Below are 18,795 nucleotides of genomic sequence, written 5' to 3' on the forward strand. Positions count from 1 at the left end.
ATGTCAAACTGCTCATTGCACTTCAGAGTTATGCCAGAACGCACACACAATAATTACATCCATTTATATACATACATATATATATATATATATATATATATATATATATATATATATATATATATATATATATGTGTGTGTGTGTGTGTGTGTGTGTGTGTGTGTCTGTGTGTGTGTGTGTGTATAACTGAATCACGAAAGTTAGGAACGTGATAAATCCATAAATAAAGGTATATGCCACGAGGGAAAATAAACAACAGAGTATCCGCAAGATCTTTTGACGTTCAAATGTCCTTTACTTAGCAGATGAACGGACTTACATGAGGAAATGACAATACATGAAAGGTCGTATAACTGACAGATAGGGATTATAAAGAGATTAGTACTTAGAATCCGACACACCTGGAGATGAGTAACCTTCCCAAACAAGCAAAAACATGGGTACAATTAAAAGTTTAAGACAATCTGCTCAGACACAAGGACAAGACAATTAAAGGATTATTATAGGTGACAGCTATTCAGAACTTTGGTAAACAAAAACATATTCACAATACATATTAAACATACATATACAACGAAGATATCTCTAAGGCAACTAATTTTTATTTAAGTCTGTAATTATATCTTTGAGGTCATTCTTAAACATGTTACAAATACAAGGGTCTAAATGAAACAGGCCACGACTAAAGTTGAAATTACAATGAGAAGTAAGTTGCATTAAAGCAGATTCTAAAAGATTTCGTGATAAGACATCTTTTGACCTTGCAATCACCCATTCAACGAATTTAGTGCCATGATGTTGAAACAGCACATAGCAGCCGCCAAGCAAGAAGAGAAGGAAAAATTCAAGGAACTGGAAAAAACAAGGATCTCTTTCAATCATTCCATCCCGGCTGATTGGAAGGACTCGCTGTGAGTTTCCAAGGTCGCTGAGATGAATAGCAACACTCCTAATGCTCTTTTAAGGCAAAGTTCACCCCGATAGGAAAGGGGGGATGGGGCGGGGTGAGAAATGGTGGAAAGGGGGTGACATGTATGTGTATATATATATATATATATATATATATATATATATATACATATGTGTGTGTGTGCATGCGTGTATGTAATGTAGATATTAAAAATTAATATCTTGTTTTCAGTTATTTTTAAATGTCACCCCCTTCCACCACTTCTCACCCCGCTCCCTCCCTTTCCTATCGGGGTGAACTTGCATTTAAAAGAGCATTAGGAGTGTTGCTAGTCATCTCAGCGACCTTGGAAACTATGGATTGGACACTAATATTTGTCGTTTGTGGTTATTTTTACATTTCACCCCCTTCCCCTTTGGTGCCAGTGTTGTCGTACCCACACAATATTCTTTTCCAGATGGTAAGTCATATGTATACCAAGTTATGGGTGAAATGGCTCATTGAACTTCATAGTTATGGTAAAACATACACACACACACTTACATACCTCCATTAAGATATATATATATATATTATATATATAGATATACTATATATATATATATCTATATATATATATATATATATATATACTATATATATATATACATATATATATATATATATATACATACACAATTTATATACCAGGTGTTTTGAAATTAGAGCCCACTTCCACAGAACAACTGGAAAGTTATGAAGTTTCCTGTTATAGCCTATCTCCAAGTACATTATCTACAGTTTCTATTAAGCTATTTTTTATTTTACATATCTTGTATTTTCAGGCTGAGTGACGGAGTTAGATACAGCCATGGCTAACGACTCGAAGGAAATCAGATGGATTGACCGAATCCGGCCTATAACCTTCAGAGAGGCCAGGGATGCTGGCGCATCCTTCATTTCACGTTCCTGGATAGCTAAATACATTAAAAGAGATTAATTCTTTGTTAAAAGAAACTGGAAAAAAAATCCATATGAGACATGGAGACATAGGAGACATGGAATGGCGAATACTTCAGAGAAACTGTGCTTACTGGTGGAGTATTTCCTTTCCTCAAAGATCCTGAAAATGTGTTATCTGTTGAAGTCACATTTTTGCATGATAATGCACCATGTTTCAAGGCTCTTCAGACACAGGAGCTGCTTCGAAACAGTGGTATCGATTTCTTCTCGTCAAGTGAATTTCTAGGTAGCTCCCCTGACCTTAATGTGTGTAAAAACATTGATAGTATCTTAAAGGATCGTGTTGTAGTGCGCACAGTGAACTATGATGGTATACCAAGCCTCGACGACCTGCGAAGAGAGGTGACCAAAGTACTCGGTGAAATGGAGTTTGAGTCTCAGCTTTTTTGCGATTTGCTGAAATCATACCCGTCAAGAATGTAGGCTGTGGTACAGGCAGATGGAGGCCACACAAAATATTAAATACTCAGAGAGAAACTTAAATAAATACCTGTTCTCAATTATCTTTGTTTTTATCCATATCAATTTTAGTTTATGCTGTAGAGGGGGGCCTCTAATTTCGAAACACCCTGTATATACACATACACACACACACACACACACACACACATATATATATATATATATATGTATGTATATATATATATACATATATATATATATATATATATATATATATGTATATTTTTAATCATTTTTTCAGACTGATGATACACATACATACATATAGAGAAACATTTATATGATATATCTTTTCAAAAACCCATGTGTCTTCGGCTTCCTGAATTGATATATATATATATGGTATGTATATATATTCATATATATATATATATTATATATATCTATATATCTATATATTATATATATATATATATTTGAGGGGCACAGGTTTTTTATTGAAAGCAGTTATTTCAGTAGCATCAGTAGGTTTTTCTCATGAATCTTCACAACGTTGAAATTTTTTTGTGATTCTCAATAATCACTGTCTTTTGGAAAATGAGCAGTCTTCTTTCTACCATTCATCGCTTTTAGTCACGACAACTGTCTGGGTACTGTGTGGCATTTTCAAGCGACAACCGACTTACTTGCAATCTGTTGTAGTCGTCGTCTGAGCTAGACTGACTTTTGCCAGCACGGGCTCTTCCTCAAGGAGTGCATTACTGACCTTGAGACAAACATTGAATGGTCGAGGGATTTTAGGATGTATCACTTTTTGGGGTCAAATATTTAGTTACAGTATCGTTCAAAAGAGACGCAACATGATTCTTTTTGTATTGTCCAGAACCTCAGACTCAACGTGATGGTTACCAAGAGGTGTTGAACTTTTTTTTTTATTTCCAATGTTATAAATGTCAATAAGTTTTCGAAGTCACAGCTAACACTATTTTCCCTATGGTTAATAAATCTGATGTCTTCTATGCGTTGGTATTATTCGTAATCTATGCAACGCGAAGTAGACATAATAAGCTCAAAAAGAAGGAATGTGAACTACAAAATGTTTTCTTTAAATTTTGAAGTTTTAGGCTGTTTCAACTGCCTGGATGTTGTGAAATGATTCATAGGCCTTATAAAAATAATCTAAGGCTTCTGAGATGTAATCTTGTTCGCTAAAGGATTAATTTTAGAGATTACCTTCTCTTTGAAGAATAAATGATGTTGATAATTTAAATTAGCATATAAAGAAGCTAGTTATCAACCTAAATATCTATCACTATGTATGCGCCAAGGCCTATACAACATTCTTGTTTTTCCTGGCGAGGAATGTTATCTTCTCGAAAGTCCTTCTTTCTTTTGGTGTATTAATTGATCCATTCATAAAGCAACTTTACCTTGAAGTGTAAGAATGTGTAGATAACTTTAGATGCTTTCTGGCCAGAAATTGTTAATATAGAAATATGAATGTCAAGTGTTAAGTATTTTTAGCAAGTAAAGAAAACTAACAAGTCTAGGCTTACGAACAATTTCTTGGTGTTAACAAGAGTATAATTGGATACGCGAATTTTTTTTCCAGTAAACCATATTTTTTGAAGTGGTTAAGAAATGTAACACACACACACACACACAAAATCTTATTCTATGAAAATACAAAAATTCCGCTAACAAATATAATATGAATACTTTCAAGATCATTTCAGTGTCTCTACACAAATGACTATTGAAATTTTTATGGTAACAACGCATGCATGATCAATGCTATGAAATGTTTTTAACAATCAAACCCGTTTTAAGATTTTTTTTTTTTAGCCGAACGTATCAGCGCTGGATGAACGAAAGTTTTGGATTTTTTTTGACCTTTTTTTCGGAAATTTGTCTACACATTTTCTCACAGTTATGATACAAATGATGGATTTCATTTTATTAAGCATATTACGACCTTATTTTGTGAAATAATCGTGTTTTCGCTTCCAAAGAATAGATAAATATACAGCATGTTATGTTGCCAGTATGTGATTTTTTAATGAAACCTTAGGCAGTCATGCAGCGCCACATATGAGCATGGGTATACCACGTTCATATATGGAAAGCAGGGTAGAATTGTAAGTATATAGTAGAATGATTATTCTGAGTCACAAACAATCATAAAGTATTTACACAAATTTTTTTGTATAATTGTGTCGTCTTGGATGCCCATGTTTGCGAAACACTCACTAAAAAATAAGAATGTATAAAAAGTTTTACAATACAGTGTACTTAAGGTAATACATAAATTACAACTACCTTATAACGTATAAAATTGATGTAAGCGTTTATTTAAATAACATCATATTTGAAAGCCTATGTGCAGATCTTAACCAAAAGTTACCGCTGGCGGATGTTACTTGCTTGTAGTCCACGAGTACTAGGTTTGGATGGCCACCATCAACTACAACTATGGATCATAAGTTCCCGTGACAATGACAGTGAACTGACAGGAATTTAGTAATTTTGCTGTTGCGTGTGAAAGGTATAAGTCCATTTCCAGGTGTTTTCAATCCGACTAGACGGCAGAGATGGCAAAGTATTTATTCCTCAAGCACTGATTTCAATATCCTACTTCCAGAAAGCACAAGAAAAGCCTTGTCGGGTTCATTGCCTACTTCCTGCAGCTGTCTTCGAGGCTTCTTGATGTTGACGCATCGAGAGACAGGACGTTCCGAAAGGTGAGATGTGGATTCCTTTTCTTACCTGTCTGTGTCATGAGGAGTCCCAACCTGTGGGACCCTCCTCTCCATTCTTCAAATCTTCATGATTGTGAAATCACTCCAATCATTCAGCAAAGCATTTTTGCTGCTAAGTCATCTCAAGTCCTGATTCAGGCCATGACAACTAAGTGAAATAAGAAGACGCTTAATAATTATCCAATATCCATTTCTATTATTCTATATTTGGAAGGAAGACCAAAATGTATAAGAATTACGTGGATAAATGAAATATTACTTGACATTCTAGTATTTAGCAAAAGTTTCCACGTAGATTCTAAAATGATGTTTGTGATTTTCCTTATTTTTCTTACTACGATGGACCCTTCCAGGATGCAGGATGACAAACATCCCTGATCATCCGGATTTTTCGTGTAAAGTCATTGAGCTCATCAGAAATGAAATGATTTTCCATTACATCAGTAGAGTTCGGTAGCAAATGTATTGTGATATAGAGACGAATTCCTCAGCATAACGAACTGAATATTGATAGCATGTTTTGTAATGAAGTTGCCTAAGTCACATATAGCGAATTCAATTAGAAATATACGGTTAAGCGATAGTGAATGCATTACGTGGCACGTTCCCTTTAAAATAATGACTTCGACGGTATATAGGGAAAGATAACAGACACAAAACCTTATTGATAATATTGAGCAAATAGTTTATAGGCTATTGTGTCCACGAACTTATGACGGTTTTTTAAGAAAGGTGCAGCTGTTAGGGAGGAGGAGGAGGAGGAGGAGGAGGAGGAGGAGGAGTATACTTTGACACACATACCCACACACTCACTCGCACACATACTCAAGTTTCCCCAAATAAATATAGTTGAAATCTCTGATCAATACAATTTTCGTTGGTATCACCGTTACCAAAGGCGTCAATTTAATACAACTTGTCCTTCCAGATCACCGCCACCACCTTTCCATCTACCATGGGCGCCTGTTTTCTGGAGAAGTTCTTATTCGACTTCAGGGAGCAAAGGTTTCAAAGATGTGCCAATCTCTGCCTATGGAACCCAAGATGCCATTTGTTCTGCATGATAGGTAAGTTAAGTTAGATAGATTTCTGAAAATTGTTTTTATATAAGGGTAGTCCACTCTCTTAGAGTAACAGTAAAGATAAGTCATATGTAATATATCCTCTTCTTGGCTGTTATTCAAAGCCGAGAAGTTGACCTACTTTTGGGTACGGTCGGTACTTGGATGGGTGACCATCAACAAATGAAGGCAGCAAACACAATGGCTACACTACTCGTTTTCCAGTGACGTTAAGCACTTTCGTTCTTGGCCAGTACTCAGGTGGGTGATCATCCTTATAAATCAAACACAATTGGTAGCCAACTTCATAACCACTGCTGTTTGGAGAGGAAGTGTAATTATTACTACTATATTATTCCAGTGTGCTCCTCTTTGCTTTAACTTTTATCATCTAATGTCTTGACTGCCGTCTGATTATGTTTAAATATTTGCTTATAGTTATTCCCGTTTTACAATGCGTGAATTTTCGTATTTTCTTGATTCCTTCCTGAATTTATTCTGTTTCTGGAAGAGTCTGATCTTATTGTAGAATGCAATTCACTCTTCAACATTTACGTCGCTCTGCCCAGCAAGAGCCCGAGGTCTCGCATAACCAATGAGCTCTAATACTGTGCTATAGCAGAAAACAGGTTCTCAAAGAATAATCCATATTTGTTGTTTACATTAGGCAAGCCTTATGCCAGAACGGCTATTGCTTCTGGAGCAACCCGCAAACATGATGCTCATTTGTTTTATTCCAGTATCAAACTAACCGATGTTTTCACTTGTGACTCATTGCAGGCAATGAATGCAACCTATTCAAGACCTGGGTGACCGCCGAATACAGTGGCATGGGGCAGGATTACGGATTCGACTCGTGTCACACTTCGTGGTTCTATGAAAACAACCTGGCACCTAAAACAGTGCATACAATTCCGTCGGCTTTCCCTCCAGAAAACCAAGCACCTCAGTCCGTCAATGGATATTTCTGCTATTCAACGGATTCCTGTGGCATCACAAATTTCATGAGCAATCCTTGGTGGTTGATCGATCTTCAGGGGCAGTATCTCGTCACCACCCTCGTCTTGAAACTGAGAGGGGACGAGAAAGACTTCGAGAACGTCATTATACGCTTTGGAAATTCGTCTACGATGTCCCTGAACCCAATATTTAACGTGCACCCCGGAAAAACACCATCTGACGACACTGACCTCATTATAAAGGCTTTAAACGCGACCGTAGGAAGGTACCTCTCTTTCCAGAGATTTCTCTCACCTGCAGCCATCACTATTTGTGAAATTCAGATCATTGGGACTTAAAAATGCAAGAAAACCTTTGAGTTTTTATGTCTGAGGTGAAGATCATTGAAGCACAGCATATTCAGTTAAAAATTCTGTATTTATTACCTGTATTCAATAAGGTACAAATCAGAGGCTGAACATGAAATGAAACAGTCTATATTAAGTAACAAGAGAATCGGTTCCCTTAATTAAGGCAATATGCAAAATGCTTCGTTGGTGCACCTTTTCAGTTTAATTCTATTGTATTTTCGGGTTTTATTAATATAACACATGGATGAAGATAATGAAAGCCCCTTCAATTTATAAGTAAGCTGTCAATTAAATCCCGTTTAAACTTTTTTTTAGTAATATGTCACTGAAAACAATGTTGATGAGAAGTTATTGGCTTGTTCTGTTGAAATTATTTTTTTGCAAATAAGGATGTGCCACGAGAAATATATATGAACGAAAGGTAAATCCAGAGGTAACATTTCTCTTACAATTAATTTCCTTCACACTTTAAATATCTCGTAAAAAATTAAGGCTTCTCACATCAGAAACAGACTGCGTGTGTGTGTGCGTGTGTGTGTGTGAGCATTAGATTTAGGTATTCTAAGCACTAGGATTCCACGAAGCCAAGAAACATTTGTTTCTTTGTTTGTCCGTTGTCCACAAGTTTTACTGGATCCAGTTAATCCTCGTGATCTTATACCTAAGTACCAAGCCGGCTGTTTTAGTGGTTATCGTGACTGTTTCACGTCCAAGTTACCGAATTTCAGAGAGATCTGTCAAATAAGTTAGTTTCCTGCCAAATTTTATTCCCCTTCAGGGTGAAGTTTTCCTGATAAACTCATTAAATAACTAAAATTCATCTTGTTGCTCTTAGTTCGCACATTTCTAGGGAAATCTGCTGGCATTCTGCATGGTTTAGTGGCTCCCTGTGAAGTTTGCTAATTCCCTCTCAACTTTCTGACTTTTCACTAAATTTTCTGCAAGCTTCTTAAACTCCCAACAGCTTGACTGGTATCCCATCAAATCTGCCGGCTTACCACCACAGTTGTTGGCCGATAACCAAATCAGTTTTTGCACAAATAATTCATCTGATCCAAAGAGAGGTCTTACGTACTCTGAGGGAAAGGATCCTTTTGGCATAATGATGGGCGCAGAGGGTTGTAAATATAGAAGAGTCGCTACTGATATCTGTATTATTCATCTAGCATATATATTACTCTCTAACTTCATACAGTTTGTACACAAGCACAAAAGTTCACATGCACACACTTATTTTATAATATATATATATATATATATATATTTATATATATATATATATATATGTATATATAGTATATATATATATATATATATATATATATATATACTATAAATATATATATATATAGATATATATATTATATATATATTGTGTGTACATATATGGTGTGTATATATATATAGATATATATAAATATAATATATATATATATATACATATAATAAATATATATATATATATATAATATATATATAGATATAAAATTATATATAAATATAATATAATTATATCTATATATATATATATTAATATATATACATATATATATATATATATAAAAAATATATAAAAATATATATATATATATATATATATATATATATATATATATATATATATATATATATGCAGAGGAATCACAAAACTTTCGCGTGATATCAGATTTGCAGGTTGGCCACAAGGAGGAGAAAACGAAAAACTAAGTACCAAGTACTTTCGTGTAAGGTCTGCTCATATATTCATTACTATTCTCACCACAGTGATCAGGTGAAAGCATCCAGATTTTCTTCACTGCTTCTCCTCGCTCTACGAATACGCAGTCCAGAATTTTTAGAGCCTAAAATTGACAAGATTTACAGTGTTGCTTTTCATTTAAAATACCCAAAAACTGTTATCGACAAAACTTTCAAGGTGGCCAGGGAAAAAATTTTTCTCGTTAAAATAAAAAAACACCTTTTAAGACAGACAACTTATTAGTTTTACCATACAGTGCGAAATTTAAAGATGCTCAAATTTTTCAGTGTAAATGTGGTTGTTAGTAACACTAATACAGTGAGAACTATGATGAGTAAAAACTCCCCCAAAAACACAGATGGTTGTATATGAGGTTCCATGCAGGGATTGCTCAATGAACGAGTAAAGCAGCATCGGTATAGTGTATGAACATTTCAGACCTTCAATGCTATATTTTCATATAAAATAAAATTTGATCATCATACTGACTGGCAGAAGTGCAGATCGATAATTGCTTGTAATGATTATATATAAAACGTAACATCCTTGAGTCTGCTCTTATAAAATTTTATCAAGGGGGCATAATGAACATTAGTTCTGGTCTTTTTATGTTAGATGGTTTTATTATTGAAGAAATTGTTATATAAGCAGCTGTGTACAAATATTTCTTGAAAGAGGTCGTTTGTTTGTATGTAATTTTGTTAACGCTCGGTGTCTAAGTTTCGTTTTAAAGTATGATGTTTACTTTAATTAGAAGGATCGGTTTGGTCATTCTGTTTTTGACGACTTATTTGTTGTAAGATTTTGAGGTGTTGGAGACTTAGTTTGTTCGTAGTAAGAATGGACTTGTAAGATAGTTTTGTCGTTACTTTTTCTAACTGCTATTTTGCTCTTGAGTGATTTTCGTCCTTTTCTTATGTACAAAAATCTTCTTACTTTGTTCATTGTACTTTGAAAATGTGTATCAATTACACGAAAGTACTTGACACTTAGTTTTTCATTTTTTCCTCCTTGTGGTGAACCGCATGTATTATATATATAATTAATTTATATATACATATATATACATACATATATATGTGTATATATATACGTACATACACACACTCAATCATTTAACTCTAATTTGCACGCTCTCTCATTTCTTTGACAACAAATACCCATCTCTTTCTAAGTCATCTTTTTCTCCATACTCACAACATTCTTTTGACGTACATGCCATCCTCGATTCCTTCCTTATGACCGAACCATCTCTAAACACTTATCTATTCTTTCACATACGCTAGCCTTTTAAGTCATTTATACGTATTTCCATATTTCTAACATTTTCATGCTGTATATGACACATGGACATGAAGAATGCCTAAGATAAAATTCTTACAGAGGCAAAATGGAGAGTGCTGAATATGTATGGTACGCAGTGTGAACTGCCAAGATTGATAAAAAAAAAAAAAAAAAAAAAAGCTTGTGCTAATCAGAATTTGAAGGTGGAAGTCTGACTGATTTTGCATAAGTTGTGGGATAAGAATAGGTTGCTACTCGAAAAAAGTTTTTTTCGAAAAGACGGGTTTTTTTTCGCGAAAAAACAGGCCATTTTCTTCCTTTTACACATTTATTCACATTCTATTGGTTCCTAAACTATAAAAAAGGTTAACTTTGCTTATAATATGCCTAGAGCTTGGGTAACAAGGCAATTTAACACAAGAAAGAAAAATCTGTTTTTGTGAAAAATAAAAATTAGGGAAAGTAAGGAAAATTAATGGTGGTATCTCAACCATCGCCCACTTCAGATTAGGAGTGTTTTAGGTGCATAACTGCCTTTGTATACGTAATTAGAATGTCAGTTTCACATTTGAGAACTGAAATTTTCTATTATCAAACAAACTGTACTGTTATTTTTCAATCATATCTTGAAACCATGAGTAGACCGGCAGCCCAGCGTGTTTATTCCGAGTTTTGAACACGAAAGGTTTGACCCCTTAGATAAGTAGTTGCTACCCTAAAATCTCAACATATATTCCTGGCGGATCAGAACCATAAACGCACACACACCCATACAAATTAGTCAAGAGTGAAAAATATATGCTTGAAACATTTCCTAAGCCTTCATGAGCAATACCAGCAATGTCAAGGCTGGCTTCATGTCCGCCAGCAGCTTCCAAAGGGGGTTTCGAATTCACGTTTATTCAGAGTAAAGAACATATGCTTGAAAGTTTCCTAAAAACCTTCCTTGGGACCCCATGAAGTCAGAATGACCAATCCCAGCAAATTTATCTCTGGCTTTCCACCCGCCAACAACTCCTAAATCCATCAGGGACTCAGTTTGACTTTTTCAGAGTTAAGAATACAAAGCTGAAATTGTGGCGAAAATATTCCTCATGAACTCAGTTTAATTTCTAATCATTATTTCATTATACAAATGCTAACTATCGTAGGTTCCTTGATGTGTCTCAGATGGCTGAAGAGCTGGAAAAAAACATGGTGGTCTAACAGATGCCCTTCTTGGTTTTCACGCCTTAACTGGTTGTGATTTTACCTCGGCTTTCTCCCGGAAAGGAAAGATGAAGCCCTTCAGGATGTTACAGGAGGCCTTTGAGTGCCCCATCAGACATCTTCGGACCCTAGTCCCAGACGAGCTGGACACTGAGGGAGTCACAGAGTTCATCTGCAATATGTATGGGTAGGTACTCAGGCAAGAACATCAATGAATGCCGGTACAAAGCTTTCCTGAAGGTAACCAACTGTACATGGAAAGCAACGTCCCTCAAAAACTTAACTGTGCTTCCTTCCCTCCTCGTGAAAAGACAACTTCTCAGCATAGCAAGCGCGCAAAGTATGTTGCCAGGATGTCAAGTAGGGCGGACGCACCAATTCCAACTTGTAACCGGAATCCTTGGGACTTTGGCCTGTTGGCAACCACCAATGGATTTCAACCCAAATGGTTTCCTGGTAGTTCGGTTCCTGCAGAATGCCTCTGCACACTGAACAGCGTGGCAGATATATCAGCTCACTCAGGTTTTGGGAGCTGTTGAGGACGCCGGGAGTGACGACAGCGATACTGAGGATGAGTAACATAATCAGATGCAATTTTTTTTCATGTCTATGGGAGTTTCAGTACAGTTATATTTTGACAGCATCACATAGCAAATATTGTTTGGCTATGTTAATAGACATTTTCTTATTTCTAATGGAGAAGAGTGCTTAGTTTTGGGAAGATATAATTCGGGTAGCTATAATCATGTGTTACATTTTTAATACACTCATATAGTGAAATAATCATGAGAAATTAGAATGAGTTCACGAGGCCTCACTAAAAGTTTTTAAGAGATGTCTCAGCCTTATGTTCTTAACTCTGAATAGAAGTGAATTTGAACCTCTGATACTGAAGATGAGTAACAAACAGAAGCCAGACTTTTTTTCTTCTTTTTTTGGTATCTCTCATATAGCAGTTATATTTTGACAACATCGCACCGCTAATAATGTTTGGCCATACAACTAAATGAGCATTATTTTTCCTGGAGAAAAGGGGTGATTAATTTTCCAAAATTACAATTAGCTATTATGATATGTGTTAAATTTTGAAAGTAATTTTATAAGGAAATAATTATAAGAAATTAAAATGAGTTCACGAGGAATATTTTTACCACCATTTCAGCCTTGTGTTCTGAAAAAAATCGAATGAACCTCTGGTGAATTTAGGAGTTGCTGGCGGGTGGAAAGCCAGAGATAAATTTGCTGGGATTGGTCGTTCTGGGTTCATGGGGTCCCAAAGCAGGTTTCATGAAACTTTCAGGCATGTTCCTTACTTGGAATAAACGTGAATTTGACTGCCCCCCTCCCCCCCAACACCCCGGGCCAACCCCACCTGGCGAACATCTGGAAGCGGCTGGCGAACATAAAGCCAGTCTTGACATTGCTGGTACTTGCCAAAGTTGCCATTCTGTGTTCAGGAGACTCCAATAAAGATTTAGGAAAGGTTTCAAGCATATATTTTCCATTCTGACTAATTCTTTGAGTGTGTGTATGTGTGTGTGTGTGTTTATGGTTCCCTTTTTATACCTAAGCCAGAGTTCTGTTCTGATCCGTCAGCAAGACATTTTTGGGATTTTGGGGATAGGCGACACTTCTCTAGGGGTCAAACCGTTTGAGTTCAAAAATCGTAATAAACCCGCTGGGTTCCTACTCTTGGTATTGGGGTTAATTATTTCCATTTCAATGCATCTGAACAGGAAGAGAGGTATGAAACCTGTATGATTGGCAACAGTTCCTTAAAGGTATCGACGAAACACTATGATACAAGACATATACGTGTTCAGTATCAAACATGTCAACTGGAACTTGTATCATACATGTATCAGATACAGGATTCACTGTAATTTCATCGCAGTAATTACATCGTGGTAATTTCATCACATGGTAATCATATCTCATGAATTTTCACCGCATTGTAATTGCATTGTATTACGATGCAATTACACATCGTCAGTGATTTCATCATAAGGTTTCTTTCACCACAAGCTAAGTAACCGCACAAGGCAAAAGAATAAATGAACCATAAAATATAATGTTCTTTTTTCTGTAAAACGTCATAGTTGTTGATGGAGATCAAAGTATTGAACTATGTTCAAGTAGCCTGCTTGTTAACTTTTCCTACCCAAGTAGTAATTTCATTGTCTTAATTTTTCATAGATTAATGATTTTTACTTGTTTTTATGCTTTTCATGATTGTCTTTTTTTTTAAGCATGATTATTTTTATTTTAAAAATTAAAAATATATAGTGTTGGAAAATCTAATTGGATAATCAACTGTAAAACGTTTTAAACATATCGAAACACGTTTTATAGCATATTTAGTTTCAGAACGTTTATAACTTTTCTAACACTCATCAAACAACTTGCAGTACTGATGGGGGTTTTAAATGTCTTTTTATTTTTTATTTAATGTTTCAGCGTCGATGAATTATTTGTTGTTTGACACCAATCTTATCTTTAACTCAATAAATCATTATTGTCAATTAAATATTCAAAAGTGCTAACCACATGCAGACCATTTGATTGAATGGATCGAAATAAACATTGTGAGAAGTGAAAAAAGCAACCTTTTTTATCTGTATTAGGAAAAACTGCTCTAAAAGCATCAATCGCTGCACGTTCAAAATCAGTCATAACTGTGCTTGGTGATAATGTTGTCTCTAAAACTTTTAGTTCTGACAAAAGCTTATTGTAACTATTTACAGTTTTGTTACTCATTAAAACGAAAACAAGAGCCAAAACGCCACAATTCATGATACCATGTACTGTGTGTAGTTGTTTAAATAAAGGGGATACCGTTTTGAAAGTCCCATCTGTATACCAGCTGCTTCCACTAGATAACACCTGAAGATTTCTCCGGTCTGTTCCATCATCACTGTCGAATGTGTTATCCTATATTGCGGGGGAATGCTTATCTGGAGTAAACATCCTGGATTTGCAGGAATTTGTGCTGCGGTATTTCTAGCATTTCGTATACTCCTTTTTACGTACTAAGGTGGTGGTAGCTGACGCACAACTGCTTGGGATACTCGACGCCTGGGTTGCCATGCAATGTGTTGATTCTTGAGTTGTGATTGATTTTTCTTTAGTTCAGTTAATCACTTTGGTAGCTTCAACACAAGCAATTCCTCCAGCATGATTGTGTTCTCCCAATCGCTTTGTAATCGAATCTTGCATGGCACTTTGTTTTATAAAACCGGTCACATTTCCAAATAGTTTTTTCGCCACTTGTTCGTTCTTTCACTAATAGATGACTGTTATCAATGAGCTTTTTCTTATTCCTTATGCTTACGACGTACTGCAGAGGCATCTTGATGGGTTAATTTTTGTTATTTTCAAAAACCGAAAAGGTTTATCACTCAGAAAACAAGTTGTTTATGAAAACCGAAAATTATCATGAACAATTTCTTATACAGGAAAAAACAACAAGCAAGCCTTTTGCTAATGGTTAGATAGTTACATACTTTGATCTCATCACAAACTATTACAGTAATACTTGGAAGGTTTACAGAAAAACAAGTGAATTCTATTTTATTGTTCATTTATTTTTTTGGCATTGTGTGTTGAAAGAAACCTTACGATGAAATTACTGACGATGTGATATATTGTAATGTAATTACAATGCGGTGAAAATGTATGAGATGTAATTACCATGGGATGAAATTAAAACGATTTAATTACTGCGATGACATTACCGGACACAAAATACATAGGTATGAAAACTGTATGATTAACAACAGTTTCTTGAAAGTATTTATGGTACAACAAGTGCTCAGTATCAAATAGAGAAAAAATCATATCAAAATTGATAGCAAAAAAATTATAATAATAGTAAATAAATAAAAGAAAAAACCCTCATTTCAATGATTCCTCTAATTCCTTTAATCTAAAAGGAAGGTGTGAGTCTTATATAACTTCACAAGTCTATACTAACTATAAGTAAATATTTCAAAAATGGAGAAATTGGATGTAAGAAAAATACGAAAAACACAAAAAAATCATGTTTGTTCCTGGAAAAAAAAACACGAAATAAAAAAAACTTTTTTTTCTCACAATGATGTGTGGAATAAGTGATGTTTGTACAGAGGAGGCAGCACTGATAAGGTGCCATGACGTGAAACTGCGCAGATCGGTGAAAGAGTCTGGAAAACATGAGGAAAAAGTTAAGATGTATTCCGTGGGAGATGAAGTCGAGCAAGGAATAGGTACCAACTTGTTTCGTTTCGAGATTCAAACAGACCCCATCCTAAGGTTATCTAAAAGAAACTAGAATAAAAATAAGAAGGATATACTCTGCTATAGGGAAAAATTAAAAGAAATTAGAACTAAATATTAAGAATTGAGATTGAACAAAGTTGAGAAAATTCAAAGAGGAATGAAATACAATAAAAATATATATTGTTATCCGAAACACTAATATATATATATAATATATATATATATATATATATATATATATATATATATATATATATATATATATATATATATATATAGCAGGGAGCAGGAGCAGGAACAAACATGACGAAGTATTACAATTTATTCCGACGCGTTTCGCATTCACCTGAATGCATCCTCAGGGTATGTACAATAAATTATGACCAATATAAATTATATGAATTTGCAAGCTGTCTCAAAATCATTTACAAACTAGTTAAAATGAAAACCAGAATTGCACATATACGTAAAACACTAAAAATCGACAAAACAACACGAGAAATTAAAAGCACATAAGCTAATTAAAATTTCAGATAGAAAAAAAAATACGAAGTAAAAATATATTTGAGGAGCACTGGCTAGAGGTGGAGGTGGACTGGCTGTTCAACTGAGGAACAAGCTTTGACCCACAATAATAAAATCATCATATTTAATAGAGACTTTACATTTCTTTTACTAATTTCATGTTTAATAGACTGTTCAGGATTTGACAGTGAATATCCATTACAGAAACTAACTCCCTTCTGGCATAGTTAAAACATAGCAAGTCTATGTTATTTACAAACCTTATTTTTCGTTGCATCACTTTTTCAGATAGAAAATTCACAGAAAAATCGATGTCCTGTGGACGAGACTAATTGAACCCTTCAATATCTGTACATTTTACGCACGAATATTCAAGAAAATATGTCCCTGAGTTGCTAAAGAATTTTTTAAGTAGTTTCATTCTATTAAGTTCCAACTTGCTATTCGAGAACAAAAACTCATTAGCGTTTGTCCAGTTAATGGCAAGACTGTTTTTCTCAAACATAAACCAAAATTGTACTTTTATTCTTGGTATATCCTTTACATTTATTATGCATCTCAATTTTCTTGATCTTCAATTATAAACTTCAACCAATGTGGAATTAATTTATTATATGACATACACGGATTGATAGGGACACTTTTGGGACTGTCAATGGGGAAAATCTTGAAAGTCATCGCTGTATGCACTGCAAGAAAGGTTTTTGCGACGGTTCTCAGTTGTTACCAAATAACTGAGAACCATAAAACGATGGCGAATAATGGAAAACTGAGTAACAGGGTCTCTATAATTCTTCTGTATTCTTTGATTATTCAGAATGACTGAATTATTCATATAACTGAATTATTCATATAAGAGGATATTTATTCAATTTCTTGTCTCTTCATAATAACGTAATAAATCTTCTGTTTTTTTAGACTTGAGTTATGATATTCATTATTCTTTCAGTATCTGATTGATCGGCCTTAATGATGTGGATGATTTTTCATCATTTCTCAGCTCCGGTATTGAGACATTTCTGAAACCTTTGTTAGTCATGTAGATTTTATGGGGATTTTTTTTTTTTTTTTTTTTTTATAAATAAGCAAGTCCTCTTACAATATCGCACAGCTAGAGTGAAGAGTCACTGAATCTTTCAATTGGAATCCCAAATGGTAACAAGTAGGTAACCTAAAGCACACACAACTTCACTAACATTTTAACGGGACAAATTCAACATACAATATCCTCTTCCATTTTTAATGGATTACTCAGTACGTTTGCAGACCTACATTTAGTCCTCTAAACTCTGCTTTTCGGTTTCACTCTCCTTAAATTTCCAGTCCGACCGATATAGAATAAATCTATTGCTTGACACAAATAAATTTGATAAGGACACCCTTCTGGATTAGAGGTGCCTTTATTAACAAGCAAAGTTCTCTTTGTATTGTTGTTCCAAGATGCTACGATAAAACTGAATCTTTTAAGAGACTCGGAAGTATCTTTAAAGGTATTACTGTTTAAAGCTACGTATTACTTTTTAAACCTTTTACTGTTCCTAATAGGGACCGAGGTTGCCAGTCACATTTGCCTCTGCATAACGAAAGTAGCGCGAAGATCGATAAAACGAATAAAAAGTAGCAATCCTGCACGCATGCCTCACATCAAATTGAGTTCTCTCGTGAGATATCGTGCTTAAGAGCGTTATTCATGGAAAGAGGCAATCAAGTGTATCCTCTATAATTCCAGATAAGCCCGAAGTGCCTGACGATACTGATCTCCATGGCATCGAAAAGTATCATATTCGATTAATAACTCCATCCTGCAGATTTGGTCTTAATTATCCTAGGGGTAAGCTTAGGAAACCCACGTCTCAGGAATGTTGTCTCCGTACTTCTTTGGTCTTTGGATATAACCCAGGTTAAGAATTTGGGTTCGGAAAGAACTGGAACATATTTGTAACGAAAAGGAATTTCTTTGCTTAAAACAACTATATACTCTAAATAGGAGGAGAAGAATTATTACGTTCTCATAGGGCTTGTTATATTTTCTGCTCCTGATTTTGGATCGACTAGGTAAAATACAAATATAAATACACGTTTATGACAACACTCCCTGGGCAACTGCTCCCCAGTATTCGCACACTGGGAACTGGTCCCTGGATAATTGCTCATCTCCAATCATGCTGCCACAGTTCCTCATTCCTCAATTAAAAGAAAATAAAAGTAAAGCTATATAAATACTACACGTGTATTTACAGAAATGAAAATATTTACTAATACTGTATATAGATAAATACATCCGTAATAAGGAGATGAAAATATTTACCAATATATATATACATGTGTAGTTACTGA

General features: G+C 34.7%; 1 protein-coding gene across 1 annotated transcript; it reads left to right on the top strand.

Annotated features, from left to right (window-relative positions):
* Positions 1-6,015: 6,015 nt before the first annotated feature.
* Positions 6,016-8,659, top strand: LOC135196305 (uncharacterized). Its single transcript, XM_064223016.1, has 2 exons — positions 6,016-6,141; positions 6,916-8,659. The coding sequence occupies exons 1-2, from the start codon at positions 6,030-6,032 to the stop codon at positions 7,431-7,433; spliced, it is 630 nt and encodes a 209-aa protein (XP_064079086.1). The 5' UTR covers positions 6,016-6,029; the 3' UTR covers positions 7,434-8,659.
* The last annotated feature ends 10,136 nt before the right edge of the window (positions 8,660-18,795 follow it).

Source organism: Macrobrachium nipponense, chromosome 23, assembly GCF_015104395.2.
Source record: "Macrobrachium nipponense isolate FS-2020 chromosome 23, ASM1510439v2, whole genome shotgun sequence".
In the NCBI taxonomy this organism is placed as follows: domain Eukaryota; kingdom Metazoa; phylum Arthropoda; class Malacostraca; order Decapoda; family Palaemonidae; genus Macrobrachium; species Macrobrachium nipponense.

What these genes read in the sequence shown, in the direction of transcription:
- LOC135196305 (XM_064223016.1), top strand. Translation starts at nt 6,030, where the DNA reads ATGGGCGCCTGTTTTCTGGAGAAGTTCTTATTCGACTTCAGGGAGCAA. An exon ending in CCATTTGTTCTGCATGATAG is followed by an intron (nt 6,142 to 6,915) that starts GTAAGTTAAGTT and finishes GACTCATTGCAG; the next exon opens with GCAATGAATGCAACCTATTC.